This window comes from Oryctolagus cuniculus, chromosome 13, assembly GCF_964237555.1.
Source record: "Oryctolagus cuniculus chromosome 13, mOryCun1.1, whole genome shotgun sequence".
NCBI lineage: Eukaryota > Metazoa > Chordata > Mammalia > Lagomorpha > Leporidae > Oryctolagus > Oryctolagus cuniculus.
In genome coordinates, this window is record NC_091444.1 from 50,341,188 (window position 1) to 50,360,295 (window position 19,108).

At 51.9% G+C, this 19,108-nt stretch overlaps 1 protein-coding gene and 1 long non-coding RNA gene across 4 annotated transcripts in view; one reads left to right on the forward strand and one right to left on the reverse strand.

The window, feature by feature from the left end:
- CAPN9 (calpain 9) overlaps window positions 1-19,108 on the forward strand; it is a 44,964-nt gene that overhangs the window by 23,140 nt on the left and 2,716 nt on the right. Inside the window, exons 8-19 of the mRNA XM_070054954.1 lie at window positions 1,851-1,936; window positions 3,729-3,806; window positions 5,420-5,580; window positions 6,563-6,720; window positions 6,866-7,074; window positions 8,184-8,220; window positions 10,753-10,833; window positions 12,261-12,318; window positions 14,125-14,189; window positions 14,662-14,730; window positions 14,988-15,066; window positions 16,600-16,716. Coding sequence (XP_069911055.1) covers window positions 1,851-1,936; window positions 3,729-3,806; window positions 5,420-5,580; window positions 6,563-6,720; window positions 6,866-7,074; window positions 8,184-8,220; window positions 10,753-10,833; window positions 12,261-12,318; window positions 14,125-14,189; window positions 14,662-14,730; window positions 14,988-15,066; window positions 16,600-16,716 — 1,198 coding nt within the window. The remainder of the gene's footprint in view (window positions 1-1,850; window positions 1,937-3,728; window positions 3,807-5,419; window positions 5,581-6,562; window positions 6,721-6,865; window positions 7,075-8,183; window positions 8,221-10,752; window positions 10,834-12,260; window positions 12,319-14,124; window positions 14,190-14,661; window positions 14,731-14,987; window positions 15,067-16,599; window positions 16,717-19,108) is intronic.
- The window catches only part of LOC138844869 (uncharacterized), a 38,517-nt gene that overhangs the window by 3,973 nt on the left and 15,436 nt on the right, over window positions 1-19,108 (reverse strand). For 2 of the 3 annotated variants that reach the window (XR_011381273.1, XR_011381271.1), the window contains exon 2: window positions 14,653-14,756. This is a non-coding gene — a long non-coding RNA (uncharacterized lncRNA). Of the gene's footprint in view, window positions 1-3,583; window positions 3,754-14,652; window positions 14,757-19,108 lie in introns of all 3 variants that reach the window. The other variant, XR_011381272.1, reaches the window with a different exon arrangement.

Below are 19,108 nucleotides of genomic sequence, written 5' to 3' on the forward strand. Positions count from 1 at the left end.
TTTTGTTCTGTTCACGTCCTCAGTGAGTGACAAGAGGCCCATCCACACTGGAGGACGGTCTACCTTACTCAGGCTGCTGATTGAGATCCAGTCTCATCTAGGAACACCCTCATAGACAGGACCAGAGAAATTGTTAAACAAATGTATAGACACACCAGGGCCTAGTCTGGTTGACACATGAAATGAACCATCACAACTCCCATTCTCCGCAGCTGTCATCTAGGGGAGAACCGATCCCCGGGGCCACCCAGACCCCCACAGCACCACCCTGGTTTCTAGTGAGTGCTGCATTGGGAGGGCAGGAGGGAGAGAGTAGGGGAGAGAATGTGTTGCAAGAGGAAGACAGAACCGGAGTTTTCCCCAGCCCTCCCAGCTGAAGCTCGGCACACCCCAGTCCAGAGGCTGCCGTCGCCCAGCCCGTGGCCCTCCTGGCTGAGTCTTGAACTCTGTGGAGGACTCAGGTGCTTCTGTTCTGTCACAGCTCACGTGTGGGGTAGCACATTCTGTAAGTGTGGGCAGTAAGGGGCCCGACTCGGAGCTGGATTCTCTGAGATGGAAGGAGTTACTTGTGCTGCTTCCTCTTGTCCTACAGCCCTGTGCATACAGGCCTTGCCACACTCCCTTGAGAAGGCATGCGACTTTCAGTTAGATCTCTAAAACGCTACTCCAAGTAGCAACAGAGATCTCCTTTCATCTTGGCTCAATTGCTTTTCTTCCCTTCCACCTCCAAGGAACCGACCTTCCCTGCACATTTCAAATCCATGAGCCTCCTAAATGGTGAACAACAAGCCGTATCTTGGGCTCTGGGGAGCTGACATTATTTGAATTATTTTTAGACATTGGAAATACAACTGACACCAAGGGCAAGAGGACAAAGCTTTATGATAGCGGAAGTTTCTGATCAGTTGGTGGGTAGAAATCTTTCATTTCCCCAAAATCTTTCTCAAATGTATTGACCCTCTTTCCTGCTCCAGGGCAGAGTATAAAGGCATGACTGAATCGTCTCTCTTTCTTGGTTCAGGGGTTATCAATGCCAAGAGCAAGAACCCTTACATGACACCTGAAAAGGTGGAATATTGGGTTTAGAAGAAAAAAAGCCTTCTTTGGTTTTGCTGTTATTTAAATCCTTATTTTATGATTTACTTGAAAGGCAGAGTTATGGAAGGCAGAGAAGGAGGGGCAGAGAGAGTCTTCCATCTGCTGGTTCACTCCCTGAGTGGCCACAAGGGCTAACACTCGCTAGGCCTGGCTGAAGCCAGAAGCCTGGAACTCCATCTGGGTCTCCCAGGTGGGTGGGAGGGGGCCAAGTACCTGAGCCATCTTCTGCTGCTTTCCCAGGCACATTAGCCGGGAGTGGATTGGAAGCGGAGCAGCTGAAACTCAACTGGCGCCCCAATGGGATGAACCCGCACTCCTGTGTAGGGTGATACCTCCCGTGTAGGCTGTCACAAGCCGCAGCTTATTCTGCTACAGCACAGCGCCAGCCCTGAGGGCAACTCTACCACCCACAGTGCTAGAAGCCAGGGACGCTCCAACCAATGAGACTTGGAGATTCTAGTCTAGAGGAAAAGACTCATTGATGTGAAGATGTACATGAACTAATGTCTAAACTCTGGGTCCCACGTGTGGCAAAACCATTCTGAAGTGATGCATGTGGTATCGTTGGCCGTGCTGGGTATTAGGGTGGGTGCTGGGTATATCGGTGGGTATTAGGAAACCCAAGGGTCCGTTAAGAATTGACAAGCTTTTATCTCTTTCCAGAGCTGTGCTAGCTCTGGTGTCCAGCGGTGAAGGTAGCACATCTCCACTGGATTGGTCATTTCCCGTTTCCTCATGCCTTTCCCTTCTAGGTAAACTTCCGAGGCCAGAAAGTGGAGCTCATCAGAGTCCGGAACCCCTGGGGCCATGTGGAGTGGAACGGGTCCTGGAGTGACAGGTCAGTCACGCTAGGCTGTCTCTCTGCCAGGTTTCCAGAGTGTGTGGGGCCAGGGCTGGCTCCAGTGGCCGTGTGAAGGAGGCGTGGCTTGTCTACAATTCTCCCTGGACTCCTATTCAGGGTCCTGCCCCGCTTCCTGGGTTGTGACCAGCCCTCCAGGCACGCTCCGCCATTGCCAGCCTCCAGCCCCCGGAGACAGCTGAACCAACAGGGCCCGCCCAGTCTTGGGCTGCAAACTTCCAAACTGTGAGCCAAGGCGGCTTCCTCCCCTCCTACCTAGCATCTTTGGGGTGTACTTGATAGTGATGAGAAACTGACTCGTGGTTCTTAGTCCCACTGTCCTAATCCTGGCACGAGCCACCTGGAGGGAGGCCCCTGCTAAGTCCTCCCCTTGGACTTCCTGCGCCCACCACCCCTCGCCACCGCTGCAGGTTCAGTCCAGGTCTGCAGGGTGGAGATGAAGCTGCCACCATGATTCCAGCAGCACCTAATTCCCACCTATCTGTGATTTCCATCCCTGCTGCTTCAGCTACCTGTAGTTAGTCGCAGTCTGAAAACACAGTGTTAAACAGAAAATCAGAGAAATCAACAATGCAGACGTTTTCGATGGAGTTCTCAGAGGTGTGCTGAAACACTGGCCTGCTTTGTCTCCCGCTTTGTCCTACACCTCCACACTGCAGACAGTACCCACCCATTTGTCTGCTGTGGTCTCAAAATGCTTGTGTTCAAGGAAGCCTGATTTGACTCGATAATGACTCCAAAACACAAGAGTAGTGATGCTGACAATTTGGATGTGCCAGAGAGACACCATAAGGTGCCTCCTTTAAGTGAAAAGGTAAAAGTTCTCAAGTTACTAAGGAAGGGGGAAACATTGAGTTCTGAGGTTGCTAAGGTTTACATATAGGGATACATTTAGAGATAGAGAAGCCACAGTCAATACATCTTTCATAAGAGTGTATCGTTATAACTATCCTATTTTATTATTAGTTACTATTGCGAATCCCCCTCTGGGCCTAATTCATAAATTAAACTTTATCGCTGGTGTGGATGTATAGGAAAACACATAGTCTCTGTAGGGTTTGATGTGGTTCAAAATTTCCAGTACTCATTGGGGCTGTTGGACCCTATCCCACACAGATAAGAGGGGGGTCCCTGTATTTGGAGGCAGCTTTGGGGAATTTAAAAAAAAAAAAACACAGTGGCCTCGGAGCGTGATCCCTGCGTTTGCAGGGTGGTGGGCGGCTGCTCCCTCACCAGCTGTCCCCTGAGAGCTTGTCCATGGCTCCACCCCGCCCCTCCGTTGTCCCTTGGGGTCCACCTCATAGAATCCTGACTTCCTAGTGAGGGCACGTCAGGAACGTGCTTGGTACATAACGGGGCAAGCATGGAGAACCACAAGGTGGTTGCTGAAGCGTCAGCCCATAAACCGAGCCGTCCGGCACTGCGCAAGGCCACATAAATGCCGGAGTCCAAGAACAAGAGCCTGTCAATCCGTGGCTCCCGACGGGGCTCTTCCGCACCCCCCTTACCATTCTACTGTGATTGTCAGCACAGTCTTCCATGGGGGAAGTTCAACCGGCCCCAAGGGATTGTCCCCCATCAACTCTGGGACGTGTACCTCCTGCGCAGCCCTCGTGTCTGACCAACCTGTGCACCCCTGGTGCATTTCGGGGACCCGTGAGTAGGACTTGTCCCCCACAGAACCTCATGCCGTGCACCCAGCGAGGGGCCGTCCACCACTCCAGGACTGCTGTCACGGCCTCAGCCTGAACACGATTCTGTTTGCTCCCAGCTCTCCCGAGTGGCGCTCCGTTGACCTGGATGAACAAAAGCGCCTGTGTCACATGACTCTGGACGACGGGGAGTTCTGGTGCGGTACTCATCTCTGTTTCCATTTCTGTGTTAACCGCCTAACAGGTGTGAGTGTGCCCCAAGGTCCTGGAATAGGAAGCACCATTCTCCTTCTTCCTCCCTCCCTCCCTCTCTCCCTCCCTCCCTCCCTTCCTTCCTCCCTAAGTCAAGAATCTCAAACCCCCTCACACCTATTCCAGCTGGCATGAAAATTACTCTCAGTGATGTCTGTCGGGTTTATTTAAGGGTCCCAGGGAGTCAGTGCCATCAGAAGACAGGTCAGAGCCACTGACCTGCATTCCGACCTCCCTCCCCTGAGCTCCCCATCCTCCAAGTTTGCACAGTGAATTTGAGGTTGCACAGCTGTGCTGCCAGTGAGGTCTGCTCCCCACCGTGCCCAGCACATGGACAGGGGCCCTCGAAGGCAGCAACCCCACGAGCCTCTCAAATAGAAGCCTGAGCATTCCTACTCCTACTCTGGACTGTCTCTTCATCTACCTGAACACCATTAGTGGGCCTCCACTCCTGGGCTATTTTGTCCATCTTGGTTCTTCCTGTTTGGGAGCCAGAAGCTCGTCCCATGCAGTTCTGTTTCTGGCTTTATTCCGTTTCGTGTGCTCCAGGTCGATTCTTGCCTGAGCTCATCTCTTGCTAGTAGCCTTTTTGAAGTACAAAAGCAAAGCCATGACACGCTGGTGTTCCTCCGCAGGCGTCTGTTCTCCCCTTGTTTTCATGGTTGCCTTAGTCCGCGCGGGGCTGCGCATATGCTAGACCACCGTGCACTGGGCTTTCTGAAGGACGCACATGTATTCCTCCTGGTTCTGGGGGCTGGGGTGCCCCAGATCACGACCGGGGGAGCTTCAGCGGCTGGTGGGCGATTGCTCTGCTTTACAGGTGGTGCCCTCTGGGAGTGCCCTCTCCTGGTGGAGGCAGCGAGCACTGATCTTTCTCGAAGGCTCTGATCCCACTCAAGAGGGTTCCACCCTCGTGACTTAACGGTTCCCAAAGACCCCGCTTCCTATCACACTGTGGTGACGAGGGGCGGTGGGTGCGGGAAATGCAAGGGCAGGACTTAGCAGGGGCCTCCCTCCAGGCAGCTCATGCCAGGACCAGGGCAGTGGGACTACCTGTGTCCCTGAGGTCTGCTCTCATCATCGCAGCTATGGATCTTCTCAGGGGCACAGCCCAAATCCTTACACCTCCTGACCTGCCCCTGCCCAGCCCTATCCCTTACCGATGCCGGATGCCAGCTTCATTGGCCTCCTTGGGATGCCAGGAGCACCTCAGGCACCTACCTGCCTCAGGATCTTGCTCCCCATTGCCCCAGCCTCAGTGCGTCAGGGCTCCATGTAACACAAACCTGCTCAGCAAGGCCTTCCCTGACCCCCCTGTTTAAAACTGCACCCAACCCCTACACGCCCACCCTCCAGACTGACTTTAGTCTCCTCTGCAGCACTTAGACACAGTCAACCGGTATTTTTCCACCTTGAATTTCCTTTTGTTGGTGCTGTCTTTGTATTTTCTGTCTCCCTGGACCTTGAGGCCAGCAGTCAGATGACTGAGTGAGTGAGGGAGCGGATGACGCAGTCAGCGTGGGCCTTCTGCACACTGTGTCTCCCTACCTTGTTGCAGGATGGCGTTCAAGGATTTCAAGGTCCACTTTGACAAAGTGGAGATCTGCAATCTCACTCCAGACGCCCTGGAGGAGGACGCTCTGCACAAGTGGGAGGTGATTGTCCATCAAGGAAGCTGGGTTAGGGGCTCCACAGCTGGGGGCTGTCGCAATTTCCTGGGTGAGTCATCTGCCTGTCACTCTGTCATTCCTAAGTGTCCTGTCCAACCCAGGGACGTCAAAGGATCAGGGCCAGGAACGAGAAAGCCTGAAACATGAGTTAGACAGTAAGATTCCAGGGCTGACCCAGAGAAGAGGGCTGTAGAGATTTAGTAGGAGTAACAAGTGCTCAGGCAAACTCCTTTGTTTTACCACTGAAGTTATTTTCCATTAGGAGAAATAGAAAAGCACGATTCACATCAGCCTAACAGTAGAAAGGATTTACTGTCCTATGTAACTGAAAAGCTCACAGCAGTAGTGCAGGCTTCAGGCGCAGTTCTATCAGGGCTCTGAGTCCCTCTGTAATTCCCCACTCTCCCCTCGTCCTCTGTCTGGCTTTCTTTATAATCACAAGAGAACAGCCAGAAACATCCAGGGCTTCCTGAGTTCTCATTCATATGCACAGCGAGAGCTACTGGGGGCAACATCAAAGAAAAAAATCCTCTAACTGGAAATTTCTGGAACCAATATTGCCTGGTGAATGGCATGAGCTGATTGGCTTTGTTCAAATTCTCTTCAGCAAGAAAGACTTGGAGAACCAGTGTTCATCCCTGAGCTGGGAGTGAGCTCAAACTCACTCACATTGCACAACCAATAAAGGGATACCAGGGGACAACCACAGGTTCCCCACACCCTGCTTTGTTATGCCCAAGGGGGAACATAGAATAAACTTGAGCCGAAGAATGTCATTGCGAAGCCGCGTGAGGAGCGGCTGAGAGACCGTGGATGTGAAGGAGAGGGGGGACTCCACCTTCTCACTGGGGGTCATGGAGAGTAGGGTAGAGTGCTGCTGAGGGCAGGAGAGAAGATGCTGTTTTCTCCAGGCCGGGAGGATCTGGCCACAGGCGATGGGGGAGTGTGTGTGTGTGTCCATGTGTGCGTGCATATCCTTTTGGTTTTTGTTTTCAAGGAAGAAAAACTAATCTGTCTCTTTCAAATGGCAGATACTTTTTGGACCAATCCACAAATCAGACTGTCCCTGACTGAGACAGACGAGGGGCAAGAGGAATGCACTTTCCTTGTAGCCCTCATGCAGAAAGATCGAAGGAAACTTAAGAGACTGGGCGCCGACGTGCTGACCATCGGCTACGCCATTTACCAGGTAAGCGGGAGTCAGAGGGCGCTCAGCCTCTCCCACCCGAGTTCTCCATTCTCAGCCGAGACTCGCTGGCCAGTCCCCAGACTCGGCCTGGAAAGCCCAGCCTGACGGCCCTCCCTAGCGTCCCCTCCCCCTGCTTTCATTGCAGAGCCCTGGCAGAGAGGGACACCTGGACAAAGACTTCTTCAAATACCACGCTTCCCAGGCCAGGAGCAAAACGTTCATCAACCTGCGAGAGGTCTCCGGCCGCTTCAGGCTGCCCCCTGGGGACTACATCCTGATCCCCAGCACTTTCGAGCCCCATCAGGAGGCTGATTTCTGTCTGAGAATCTTCTCGGAGAAGAAAGCCATTACCCGGTGAGGATCGGAAGCGGGTGCCAGGATCCCTTTTCCTGAAGTGGCTCCTTCCTCCAGAAGCCACCAGGGGACTGCTGGAGCCAAGGCCCTGTGGCTTCTTCCCTTCTACTTAAGAAACAAGGCAGCTTCTTGGGGCCGGCGCTGTGGCATAGCAGGTAGAGCTGCCGCCTGCAGTGCTGGCATCCTATATGGGCGCCAGTTCGAGTCCCGGCTGCTCCACTTCCAATCCAGCTCTCTGCTATGGCCTGGGAAAACAATAAAAGATGGCCCAGGCCCTTGGGCCCCTGCAACCACATGGGAGACCCAGAAGAAGCTCCAGGCTCCTGGCTTTGGATCAGCACAAGTCCAGCCAGTGTGGCATTTGAGGAGTGAACCAGCGGATGGAAGACCTCTCTCTCTCTCTCTCTCTCTCTCTCTCTCTCTCTGCCTCTCTGAAACTCTGCCTTTCAAATAAATAAATAAATATTTAAAAACAAACCAACAAGGCAGCTTCTCAGTTCACTTTGCAAAGAGAGAGAGAGAGAGATCTTCTATCTGAAGTAGCAGAGGACGAGTCAGGCTGAAGCCAGGAGCCGGCAAATCAATGTGCGTCTCCCATTTTCCCATTTTGGTGGCAATGACCCAAGTACTTGAGCCATCCTCTGCTGCCTCCCAGGGTGTGCATTAATAGGAAGCTGAATCAGAAGCGGAGCTGGAACTGGAAGCCAGGCACTCTGGATATGTGGGGGTCCTAAGCAGGATTTTAACCACTTTGCCAAATGCCCACTCCAAGTCTCTACTATTCTTCAAAAGACTTCACCAATAGCTCTTGTTAAAGTGCATCAAGGAAACAGGCTGATGGTTTCGCTTTTTACTCAAGGTTCAGAACCTGCAAGTTCTCCTTGGGCAATGGCCATCCTTGCTCCCCCGTTACCAGCATACTGGGCAGAGTCCGAGTGTTTGGGGTAGCTGTTGACATGTGGGGTCTGCAGACGTTGTGATGTGCAAACAGCACTGAACAAGCAGGGCTTCCATGGAACGTGACCGTTCAGTAGCTCCGGACCCCTTAGCTGTGCAGATCCCGACGAGGAGTCATGCGCACTGAGGCAGTATGTTTTCTGCCCCTACAGGGATGTGGATGGAAACGTAGGCATTGACCTCCCTGAGGTGAGTCTGCTGAGGCTGCCGCAGAGGGTGGGATCCAGCTGGTGACTGGAGACCCTCCTTCTACCATGGTGTCGTTTAAAGCTGAGGTCCAGGGGGTGGTTATCTGCCATCAGGTGAGCTTCTAGGACTCTAACCTCTTGGGGACCAAGATGTGTGCTTTGAACTCCCTCAAATCCCCAAGCAGGCATGGAATGAGCTAGGTGCTCAGTATCAAATTCAATTTGGGTCATCTTTCTCTGTACTACTAACTCTACCTGAGAGGTGGCTGCTGCTTCAGAAGATGATAAAAACATGGATTTTACTTAAGAAAAATAACCCATAAAAAGAAAATGAGAGGCAGGTAGATTCTTTTACTGTGTCCTTGGGGGAACACATTGCTTCTCCCTACAGTCTCAGTGTGTGTGTGTGTGTGTATGTGTGTGCTGGCAAGGGGTGATGTGTGTTGGTTTTATCCTTGTCAAAGAGCTATAGACTTTTTAAGAATTTGTTAAAGATTTATTTATTTATTTGAGAGGTAGAGTTATAGACAGAGAAAGGGAGAGACAGAGAGAGAGAGAGAGGTTTTCCATCTGCTGGTTCACTCCCCATTTGGCTGCAGTGGCGGGAGCTGTGCCAATCTGAAGCCAAGAGCTTCTTCCATGTCTCCCGTAAGAATGCAGAGGCCCAAACACTTGGGTCACCCTCCACTGTTTTCCCAGGCCATAAACAGAGAACTAGAAGGGAAGAGGAGCAGCCAGGACTAGAACTGGCACTATATGGGATGCCGGCACCGCAGGCAGAGGCTTAACCCACTATGCCATAGTGCCAGCCCAAGAACTACAGACTCTGAAGAGGCACTGAGGCATCCAGGATCTGCCGAGATCTGCTCTGAGGAGGGAAGTCGCTGCTCTGTGCTGCCAGAAAAGTAAAAAGCAAAGCCACTCAACATGTTTGCTGGGCTCCTAGCATGCACAGGACTAAGGCTTGGTGCTAGAAACAGACTCGTAGCCTGAAAGATTTTACCATCTATCAATACAGATGATGAAACAAGTAACTCCAGGCCAGGGGGATGAGTGGTTAAGACAGACAAAGTGCAGGAAGCCCGATCACCCCAAGGCAGGGGCCCAGCTCAATCTGGGGCCAGCTTCCTTCAGCCTACTCGTCTGTGCTGAATAAAATTTATGGGAGGTCTTGGTTTGTACTGAGCTCCTACTCCAAGCCCATCAAACCAAACCAAACGGAAGTCACTCATCCATGGCACCAAACTAAAGCTAAGTTGTTTATCTGAGGAACCAGGGGCCCACGTTGTGGCACGGCCGGTTAAGCCAATCCATTGGCGTCCCATATTGAAGTGCCTAGTTCAAGTCCCAGCTGCTCTGCTCCTGATCTAGCTTCCTGCTAGGGTACCTGGGAAAGTAGTGCAAGATCACCCAAGTCCCTGGGCTCCTGCCTCCCACTGGGAGACCCAGATGGAGTTCCTGGCTCCTTGCTTCAGCCTGGAACAGCCCCAGCTATTCTAGCTGTTGGACGAGTGAACTAGCTGATGGAAGATCTCTCCGTCTCCCTCCTTCTGTCTCTCTGTCACTCTGCCTTTCAGGTAAATAAAATAAATCTTTGGAAAAAAAAAAGAGAGAGAGAGAGAGAGAGAGAGAGAGAGAGAGAAACCACAAGCAAATGCCCCAAGAGGCCAGTGTCAGCCAGTGTGATTAAGGAAGTGGTCTCTGCTTTTCTGTTTTGTTTTGTTTTGTTTTGTTTTGTTTTGTTTTGTTTTGTTTTGTTTTACAGGCAGAGTGGACAGTGAGAGAGAGAGAGACAGAGAGAAAGGTCTTCCTTTTCTGTTGGTTCACCCCCCAGTGGCCGCTGCACTGTGGCCGGCGCACCGCGCTGATTTGAGGCCAGGAGCCAGGTGCTTCTCCTGGTCTCTCATGCGGGTGCAGGGTCCAAGCACTTTGGCCATCCTCCACTGCACTCCCAGGCCTGGACTGGAAGAGGGGCAACCGGGACAGAATCCGGCGCCCCAACCGGGACTAGAACCCAGGATGCCGGTGCAGGCGGAGGATTAGCCTAGTGAGCTGCGGTCTCTACTTTAACCCTTACAAGCAAGCACTAGGCAGTGTGCTTGCTTGCATGGTGCTGTTTCCTAGCCTGCTCAAGCTGCCTGGTATAAACCCACCGCTCTGCCATGCCCAGCAGAGCTCCTTCTGTGCTGTATAGCCAGGGCGCTGCCTGCCTCATGCATCACTAAGAAAAGCCAGCTAGACCTTTCAGCTTCATTTGCTGGAATTTTGCCTTTGGACATCTGCAAAGCAGGAGGGCTCAGTGAGTCACAAAGTCCTTCCAGACTTGCATTCTAAAGAACCCTCCCAAGGAGTGAAGGCTGCCACTCCCCATGCTGCAGGCAGTGGCCTGGCGGCTGGGCATGGGAGGGCTCCCTCAGGGGCAGCGCCATCTCCAGCCAGCAGTTTTTTTGCCCCCTGCTATTTCTTTGGGAAAGCTGATGTCACTCCCTTTTTTGTGGGTCCTTTCACGCAAGACCCTTTGGTTATTTTTCAGCCTCCAAAGCCAACTCCGCCTGGCCAAGAGACGGAAGAGGAGCAGCAGTTCCGGGCCCTGTTTGAGAAAGTTGCTGGCGAGGTAAGACACCTCCAGGCCTGGTCTCCCCCTCGGGCTGATGGCCTGGGCCTGGCTTCCCAGCAGAGGTCGGGACCCATCAGCAATGCCTCCTGGAGGTGAGATAGGGTTGGCTGCCAAGTGACACCAGGCCAGGTCACTCGAGGCCTAAAGACTGCCTTGTCCACAACATGTCGGATACCAGTCTGCCTCTGTTGATGGGACGAGAGAGTCCAAAGGGCTCAGAACTTTTTTGAGAGGCTGGAGAAAACCTTGAAGAGGGGCCTTTGAGCTCTGTCCAGAAATCACTGCCATCAGAATGCTCTGAACTCTGGTTCAAGACAGTGAGGACCACCATGAAATTGCAAGTGCAGTACGTCTCTTCTGCTTCCCGCCATTGGTCCCTCACCCCCTTCCAAGCCTTCTCAACTGCTCAGCTTCCACAATGGGGACCTTGAGGAGGGACTCCCACAATTTAGGGTCTTCCTGCCTTGAGTGGAGAGACGAGGTCTTACTCCTAGAAACTGCCCCTTCTCTCTTTTTTTTTTTTTTTTTTAAGATTTATTTATTTTACTTGAAAGTCAGAGTTAGAGAGAGGCAGAGGCAGAGAGAGAGAAAGGTCTTCCGTCCGCTGGTTCATTCCCCAAATGGCAGCAACAGCCAGAGCGGGGCCGATCCAAAGCCAAGAGCTAGAGTTTCTTCCAGATCTCCCACATGGGTGCAGGGGCCCAAGGACTTAAGCCATCTTTCACTGCTTTCCCAGGCCATAGCAGAGAGCCGGATTGGAAGTGGAGCAGCCAGGACTTAACTAGCACCCTTATGGGATGCCGGCACTGCAGGCAGCGGCTTTACCTGCTACGCCACAGGCCTGCCTGAAACTGCCCCTTCTAACAGTTGAAATCATGTCAAGGTGCTAATGGCTATATTAGCTCCTCCATCTCTGCCCAAGGCTCCTGAATTATGCAAAGGGCTTCCTGGAGGGGTGAAACCTACACCTGGGAGATAAATCTCAGACAATAGCCCCTTGGGCCCTGCAGTAATCAAGCAGGACAGGGAGACTTGGTGACCACTGGATCAACACTTGCTGGCCAGGCCGAACGTTCCAAGCCCCCATTGCCCAGGTGCAGGAGCTTCAGGGACAGAGTGACATAACACGGGGGGCTGAGCACCTGGACAAAAGGGCATCAAATTCCCTTGCATGTGAAATTCACCTGGGTGTCCTGGAGAACAGCAGATGGCTGCAGTGGGGCTGGGTGGGGCCCCATTTCTAGCAGCTTCTGGAGCTGGGGAAGCAAGTTTTCGTCAACCACCTTAGGGTGATGATTCTGAAATTCACCCCCACTTGCAAGAATGTTTCTTGTCCTCAGGAAAGTTGGGCAAGCTCAGAACTGGTAGAAACTAACCAGAAAGGGGTAAGGGGCCATAATGAGCACCTGTCTCCATCTCCACAGGACATGGAAGTGACAGCAGAGGAGCTTGAATATGTTTTAAATGCTGTGCTGGAAAAGAGTAAGCGCTGCCCCCTTACGAGCCCCAGAGTCCCTGTGGAGGGGGTGACATTGGCTGGGTTCCCTCTAGCTCCCCGACTCTCACTGCTCCTCAGAGCCCCAGACCCACTTTCCAGGGCTGACTTGCAGGGGGACTTCAAACATAACTTTCACTGTTGATTTCCTGATTACAAAAATGATGTGGGTTTATGGTCTAGATTTCAAAACACAGAAAAGCCTAATGATAAAGATAAAAATCACCACACTCTCACCACCCAGAAATAGCCATGTGTGCATGTCTATGCCTGTGTGGGTCTGCATATGGAGGTACATGTATGTAATCTCTGTGTGTGCCACGGGTGCAGAATCTATTTCAGATCATTTTCATTACCCTACATCCATTCATCATCACCCTCCATTTTCCCCATCCTCCTCCTCACTCCTAGAAACCACTAATCTATTGTTTTTATAACTTTATGTATTCTTACAAGTTTCATATAAAAGGAAGCACACACTGGATTTTCAAGGTTCATCAATGCTATAGCAGGTATCAGCACTTCATGCTTTTTTATAGCCAGGTAATATTCTATCGTATGGGTGGACCCCATTTTATTTATTCATTGATCAGTTAATAGACATTTGAGTTGTTGCCAGATTTTTGTTTTCACAAATAATACTGCTGGGAAGATTCGTGAGCAAGTTTTTTGGGTGGGCATTTGTTTTCATTTCTCTTGAGTGTATCATTCAGAGAATGACTGAGTCCACTCTAGAATGACTGATTACACTGTAGGCTTAATAATTTAAGGAACTGCCCGACGGTTCTCCAAAGTGACTATTTTACACTTCTGCCAGCAGTGTATGAGTGTTCAAACCTCTGCCACAATTGTAAGTCCTGCTTTTAAACTTCACTTTTGCAAGTATCTCCCCAAGTCATTAAATGTGCTTTGAAAACATGGTTCATCAGGACTATGTAATGTTCCATCATATGGGCATAGAGTAATTTATTGACCATACCCTTCTATTGGTCATTTAGATTATTTCTAAGTTTTTGCCATTATAACTAACCTGATGGTAAAAATACTCATGTCATTCCACACTTTTAAAATTTTTTATTGACACATAATAATTGTGCATACTTATGGAATACAGTGCTATTTTAATACATGTATAATGAGATCAGGTTAGGGTAATTGATATATCCATACTTCAAACATCTATCGTTTCTCTGTTGATCGGGATTCTTAAAGTTAGAACAAATGCATGAAATAGTATTCTCATTTTTAGGGCCTTCTTCACGTTCAGCAAAGTTTTTTTTTTTTTTTTTTTTTTTTTTTTTTTGACAGGCAGAGTGGACAGTGAGAGAGAGAGACAGAGAGAAAGGTCTTCCTTTGCCGTTGGTTCACCCTCCAATGGCCGCTGCGGCTGGTGCGCTGCGGCTCGCACACCACGCTGATTCGATGGCAGGAGCCAGGTGCTTCTCCTGGTCTCCCATGGGGTGCAGGGCCCAAGCACTTGGCCCTACTCCACTGCACTCCCTGGCCACAGCAGAGAGCTGGCCTGGAAGAGGGGCAACCGGGACAGAATCCGGTGCCCCGACCGGGACTAGAACCCTGTGTGCCGGCGCCGCAAGGCGGAGGATTAGCCTAGTGAGCTGTGGCGCCGGCTCAAAGTTGCTTTTTGAAAGGTCATGTCACCTATTCTTACCGGCGTCATAAGAAAATGCCCACCTCGTGGCCCCCGTCCGCTTGGATCTAGATACACTGTTGGGCTCTCAGCAGAGTTGTCTGATTAGGGGTCAAATGAGTAAAGCTTTCTTGTGTGATTTCAGAGAAGGACATCAAAGTCAAGAAGCTGAGCCTGATCTCCTGCAAAAACATCATTTCCCTAATGGATGTATCCTTCCGAATACTTGAGCAGAAGTAGCTATTGATCCCAGGCTACTGCTTCTGCATCGTGCACTTTCTGGGACTGTAACATCCTGAAGCAAGATGTCTGTGTGTCTTCACACAATGCACGAAGACCTGGCGAGCCCGGGCTAGAATCGGATCAGATCCAGGAAGCACAGGACTGTCCAGTGGGAGGAGGGTTCACGAAGGAACTTGGGGATCTTGTGGCCACATGGGAGTCCCCTCCGTGGGAACCAAGGGTTTTGGTTTTGTGGTTTTTCGAACCTTCACGCACCACCCCATGTCACCCCTGCCATCCTTTTTCAGGGATTCATGGTTCAATCTTGATGTCCACATCCCTAGGGGCCCCGATCTGAGTCACTCATGCTGCCTGGAGCAGTGCCCAAGTCCCAGAGCTGAGGTCCCTCAAGGAGTCCCAGGCTGAAACGCCACCTACCCCCTTAACCTACCTGGCACAGAGCAGTGGCAACGGGAAGCTGGAGTTCAATGAATTCAAAGTGTTCTGGAACAAGCTGAAGCAGTGGATTGTGAGTAACCCGTTGCAGAGCCTGGCCTGGAAGGGGAGAAGGGAAGACATCATGTATTCCCAGTGCTAATGGAAGCACCATACTGCTTCCTCCTCAAATAAAAAGGAAGAGGGCACAGCCTGACCATTGCTTCGGCGGCCCCTGGGGGTGGTGGGGGAATCTGTCCTCTTGGGCAGGCTGGCTCTCACCCCGTCACTGCCATCTACGTCACCCTTGGGGTGCTCTTGTTCTCAGTGCCTCTGCTCTCCTCCCTGCAGGACCTGTTCCTTCGGTTTGATGCTGACAGATCGGGCACCATGTCCTCCTACGAGCTGCGGACTGCACTGAAAGCTGCAGGTGAGGGTCGTCTGGGCCCTGAAGGCAGGGCCAGCGGAGGCTCACGTGTGGTTCCCTCCCGGAGAGACCACAGTTCTGGAAACGCTTCCAACTTGGTGGTCCGACCAAGGGGTCGAATGCACGCAGCGAGGACCACCCGGGATCCTTCCTACAGAGAAGGGCCAAGATGAGTTATAAGAGTGGAATGTGCCACAGCTGAAAGGGGTGCCTGATTTTCTTAGGGGCTGGAGGGATGAGCGGGGGAGGCAGTCTGTTTTTTTTGTTTTTTTTTTTTTTTTGGATTTATTTACTTATTTGAAAGGCAGAATTAAGACAGAGAGAGGGAAAGACAGAGAGAGAGGTCTTCTTCCATCTGCTGGCTCACTCCCCAGTTGGCCACAATGGCCAGAGCTGGGCCAATCCAAAGCCAGGAGCCAGGAGCTTCCCTCTGGGTCTCCCACATGGGTGCAGAGGCCCACGGACTTGGGCCATCTTCTACTGCTTTCCCAGACCATCAGCAGGGAACTGGATCGGAAGTGGAGCAGCCAGGACTTGAACCAGTGCCCATATGGGATTCCGGCACCAAAGGTGGATGCTTAACCTACTACGCCACAACGCCGGCCCCAGGGTCATTCTTTAGAGAGGAGGGACATGACCATGTCTTTCCTGTCCTCACGTGGTGTGGAGGAGGGGTTGTCTCCCCCCTGCTCCTTCATCCCCCTGAGAGACAGATGCCAAGATTCTGGCCAAGACCAGCAACCAGCCCCATTGTGCTCCAGTCTGCCTGGGCTCTTCTGTGGCTGGAACTGGGAAGAAGAGGCAAGGAAGCCCTGGTTATACTTCTCACCAATCCGGTGAATGCTTCCTGGGAAGGTTGCTCCTAAGAGCCCTGAGTAGAAATCAAAGTACTAAATAGAAGATCTAGAAGGAACTCAGCTGACAAACGAGGAAGCCAAAGTGCAGCGAGGTGAAGCCGAGGGTTCACAACTAAAGCAGCACCGGCCTCAAACCCAGGCCTCCCGGCCCCAGCCCAACACTCTCACTCCCCTGGGGACTTGAGCCCCTGGGGCAGTGTCCTCCGCTGTGGGCAGCAGTGTCCCCTCAGAAACACATTTCTGGGGCCCCCAACTCCTTTGAGTTCAAATGTCCTTGCGAAACTGACTTGGTGCAGGTGCCACAGCTGGAATCCTCCAAGGCCCAGAAGGGGGCTCAGACCCGGAACAGGAGGGGAGGTGGTGCAGGAGTGAGGGTGGGACACTCACAGCATCCGGCATCAGGTTCCCCCAGAGGAAGCTTCCCTTCACATAGCAAGACCCTTTGCCGGACGTTGGCAGCAAAATCCAGACGGCGCATTCGTGAAACTCTGGCGCCGTTCAAGTACACCTGCCTGCGAGCTCCCCTGCGCTCCGGGGTAGACACACACCCTCCCACGGTGTCCAGACCCAGCACAGGGGCCCGCCAGGTCTGGGCACTCAACGCTCCGCTGGCTGGGACACGGACTCCCTTTCGTCAGAATGGCAGGGCCCAGGTCTCCTCATCCTGTCCCCTCCCCAGGCTTCCAGCTGGGCAGTCACGTCCTGCAGCTGGTCGTCCTCCGGTACGCAGACGAGGAGCTCCAGCTGGACTTCGATGACTTCCTCAACTGCCTGGTCCGGCTGGAGAACGCAAGCCGTGAGTGTCCCGGGCCCCAGGGGGAGCTCGCAGCAGGGTGCCTTCCATCACCTCCCGAGAGCATCTAGCAAAGAGCCTGGCAAAAATTGCAGCAAGGACAGAGCACCGAGAGGCGTCATCTGATCCACTCGGCCAACCGCGAGGGTGGGGTTGGCCGAGGGGCAGAGCGTGCAAGTTGTCTCTGCAACCCATTCTTCATACGTGGGAACTTCAGAACCTTCATGGACAAGCGAATTAAGAGATAAGTTTGTTTGCGTGCAACTTGAAATCTATGCATAGGTTCTTCATAATACTCATTTTCTAGGAATCCCTCATATGCACGGATTTCAAATTTTTTGCACCAAAATAAAGTTATCTTTTAATTCCATTTTTCTATTACCTTTTTGAAGTCCCTTCACACATGCACGTTCTCTCTGCAGAGGATTGCAGGTGGGTGGTGTTTGTGCTTCACATGTGAGCCAAGGTCAAATCCCATCACAGGCTGTGGAAGCAACAGATTCTCAGTCTCTCCTTCCCTCCCTGCCTTCTCCTCCCCCTTCCCTCTACCTCTGTAAGCCCTAGACATTGACCCACTTACCTCCAGCAAAGTCTCTGATGTCTACAACAGAGAGAGAATAGGTGCAGGTGCTCTTTGGAGTTTGCGTTTAATCCTCGTATCTGCCAGAACTGTACAAGGTGCTTGAAAGACGCGAGTGAGTGCGCCCAGAGCCTGTCACTCAGCCCCAGGGAGACTGCAAGTCTTGCCATCTGTGCAGGGGCAAAGGAACCTGTGCTTGCTTTAACGCTCTGGTGTTGCCACCTTGAAAGTCTTCTTAAGTTTTGAGCTGGGGGCCCTGCATTTCCACTGGACACCAGGCCCTATAAATTGCTAACAAGTCCTGCTGGGGATTTCCTAAAATCTGTCTGATAGGCAACTTCAAGGCGCTTGGTAAAGCAAGGCAGGGCCTGTGATCCTCGACAACACAGTGTAACCATGTGAGAACTCCCTGGAATTCTTTGGTGACCAAACACTGTGATGACTGGCTTGAAGCATGTCTCCACTAGACTGTCAGCCTTGGGAGAGTCATGGGTAGTCAGTGAGTACATGTTGACAAACATGTGATGGACCAGAGAGGCAAGCAGACCCCCAAAGGGCTTTGTCTGTCAACCCAGGAGGCTGGGTTTTCTCCAGGTGGCTGCTGGTAGCTGGCCAGAGTTGCATTCTCGAAAGACCTCCCCTGAAAAAGAATCATTTGGATGCATCAAGTGGTCAAAGCAGATCCTAGCAATGAGATTTGAAAGCTCTTTTGTCAACTACTCTTACACTTTCTTATTTTTTTAAGCTTTATTTATGTATTTGAAAGGCAGAGTTGCAGAGACAGAGAGAGAGAGACAGAGAGAGACAGAGAGAGACAGAGAGAGAGAGAGAGAGAGAGAGAGAGACAGAGGAAGAACTAGTTCTTCCACCCACTGGTTCACTCCCCAAACGGCCACAACAGCCAGAGCTGGGCCGATCCAAAGTCACGAGCCAGGAGCCTCCTCTGGGTCTCCCTCATTGGGTGCAGGGGCCCATGCATATGGGCCATCCCCTGGCCCTCCAAGGCCACCAACATGGAACTGGGTCAGAAGTGGAGCAGCCAGAATTGAACCAGCACCCATATGGGATGCCGGTGCCGCAGGAGCTGGTTTTACCCACTGTGCCGTGGCGCTGGCCCCAACTCCTTCCTTTTCTAAATCTCCTCAGGTCTAATTGTTGCCAGCACGGGTGTCCAGGTTGTGCTCTTGCTGGAGGAATATTAGGGAGAATAGTAACTCATTCTGTTCTGGAATCCTCATACCACAGTTCCGGATTCACCCACAGAACTTTTCAAACTGCCAAGGCTGCTGGGTGATTAAGACACTGCGTGGGACACCCACATCCCATACTGGAGTGCCTGGGTTCCGGTGTGGCTCTGCGTCCAATCCAGCTTCCTGCTAGTGCAGTGATGGCTCTAGTACTTGGGTCCCTGCCACCCTCACCTAGATCTAGATTGAGTTCTGGGATCCTGGCTTCAGGTTGGCTGAGCTCCAGCTTTTGCAGGCATTTGGGGAGTGAACCAGTGGATGGGAGATTTCTGTCCGTTTCTCTCTCCCTCTCTCTCTCTCTCTCTCTCTCTCTCTCTCTCTCTCTGTGTGTGTGTGTGTGTGTGTTCTCCTTGAGATTCAAATGAGTGAAATAAATAAAATGTTTTAAACTACCAAGAAATTTTCAATCACCCACTGAAATTCAAATAATAATTTCCCATGAGCCCCATGGGCTCCACAGCAGCGCCTCCCCAATGCTGCTACGCGTTGCAGTTTTAAGTGTGCGCTGTGATGATGAGGCTGAGAGCACACTGCTTGAATCAGAGGCAGCAGACAGCATCAGGATTCC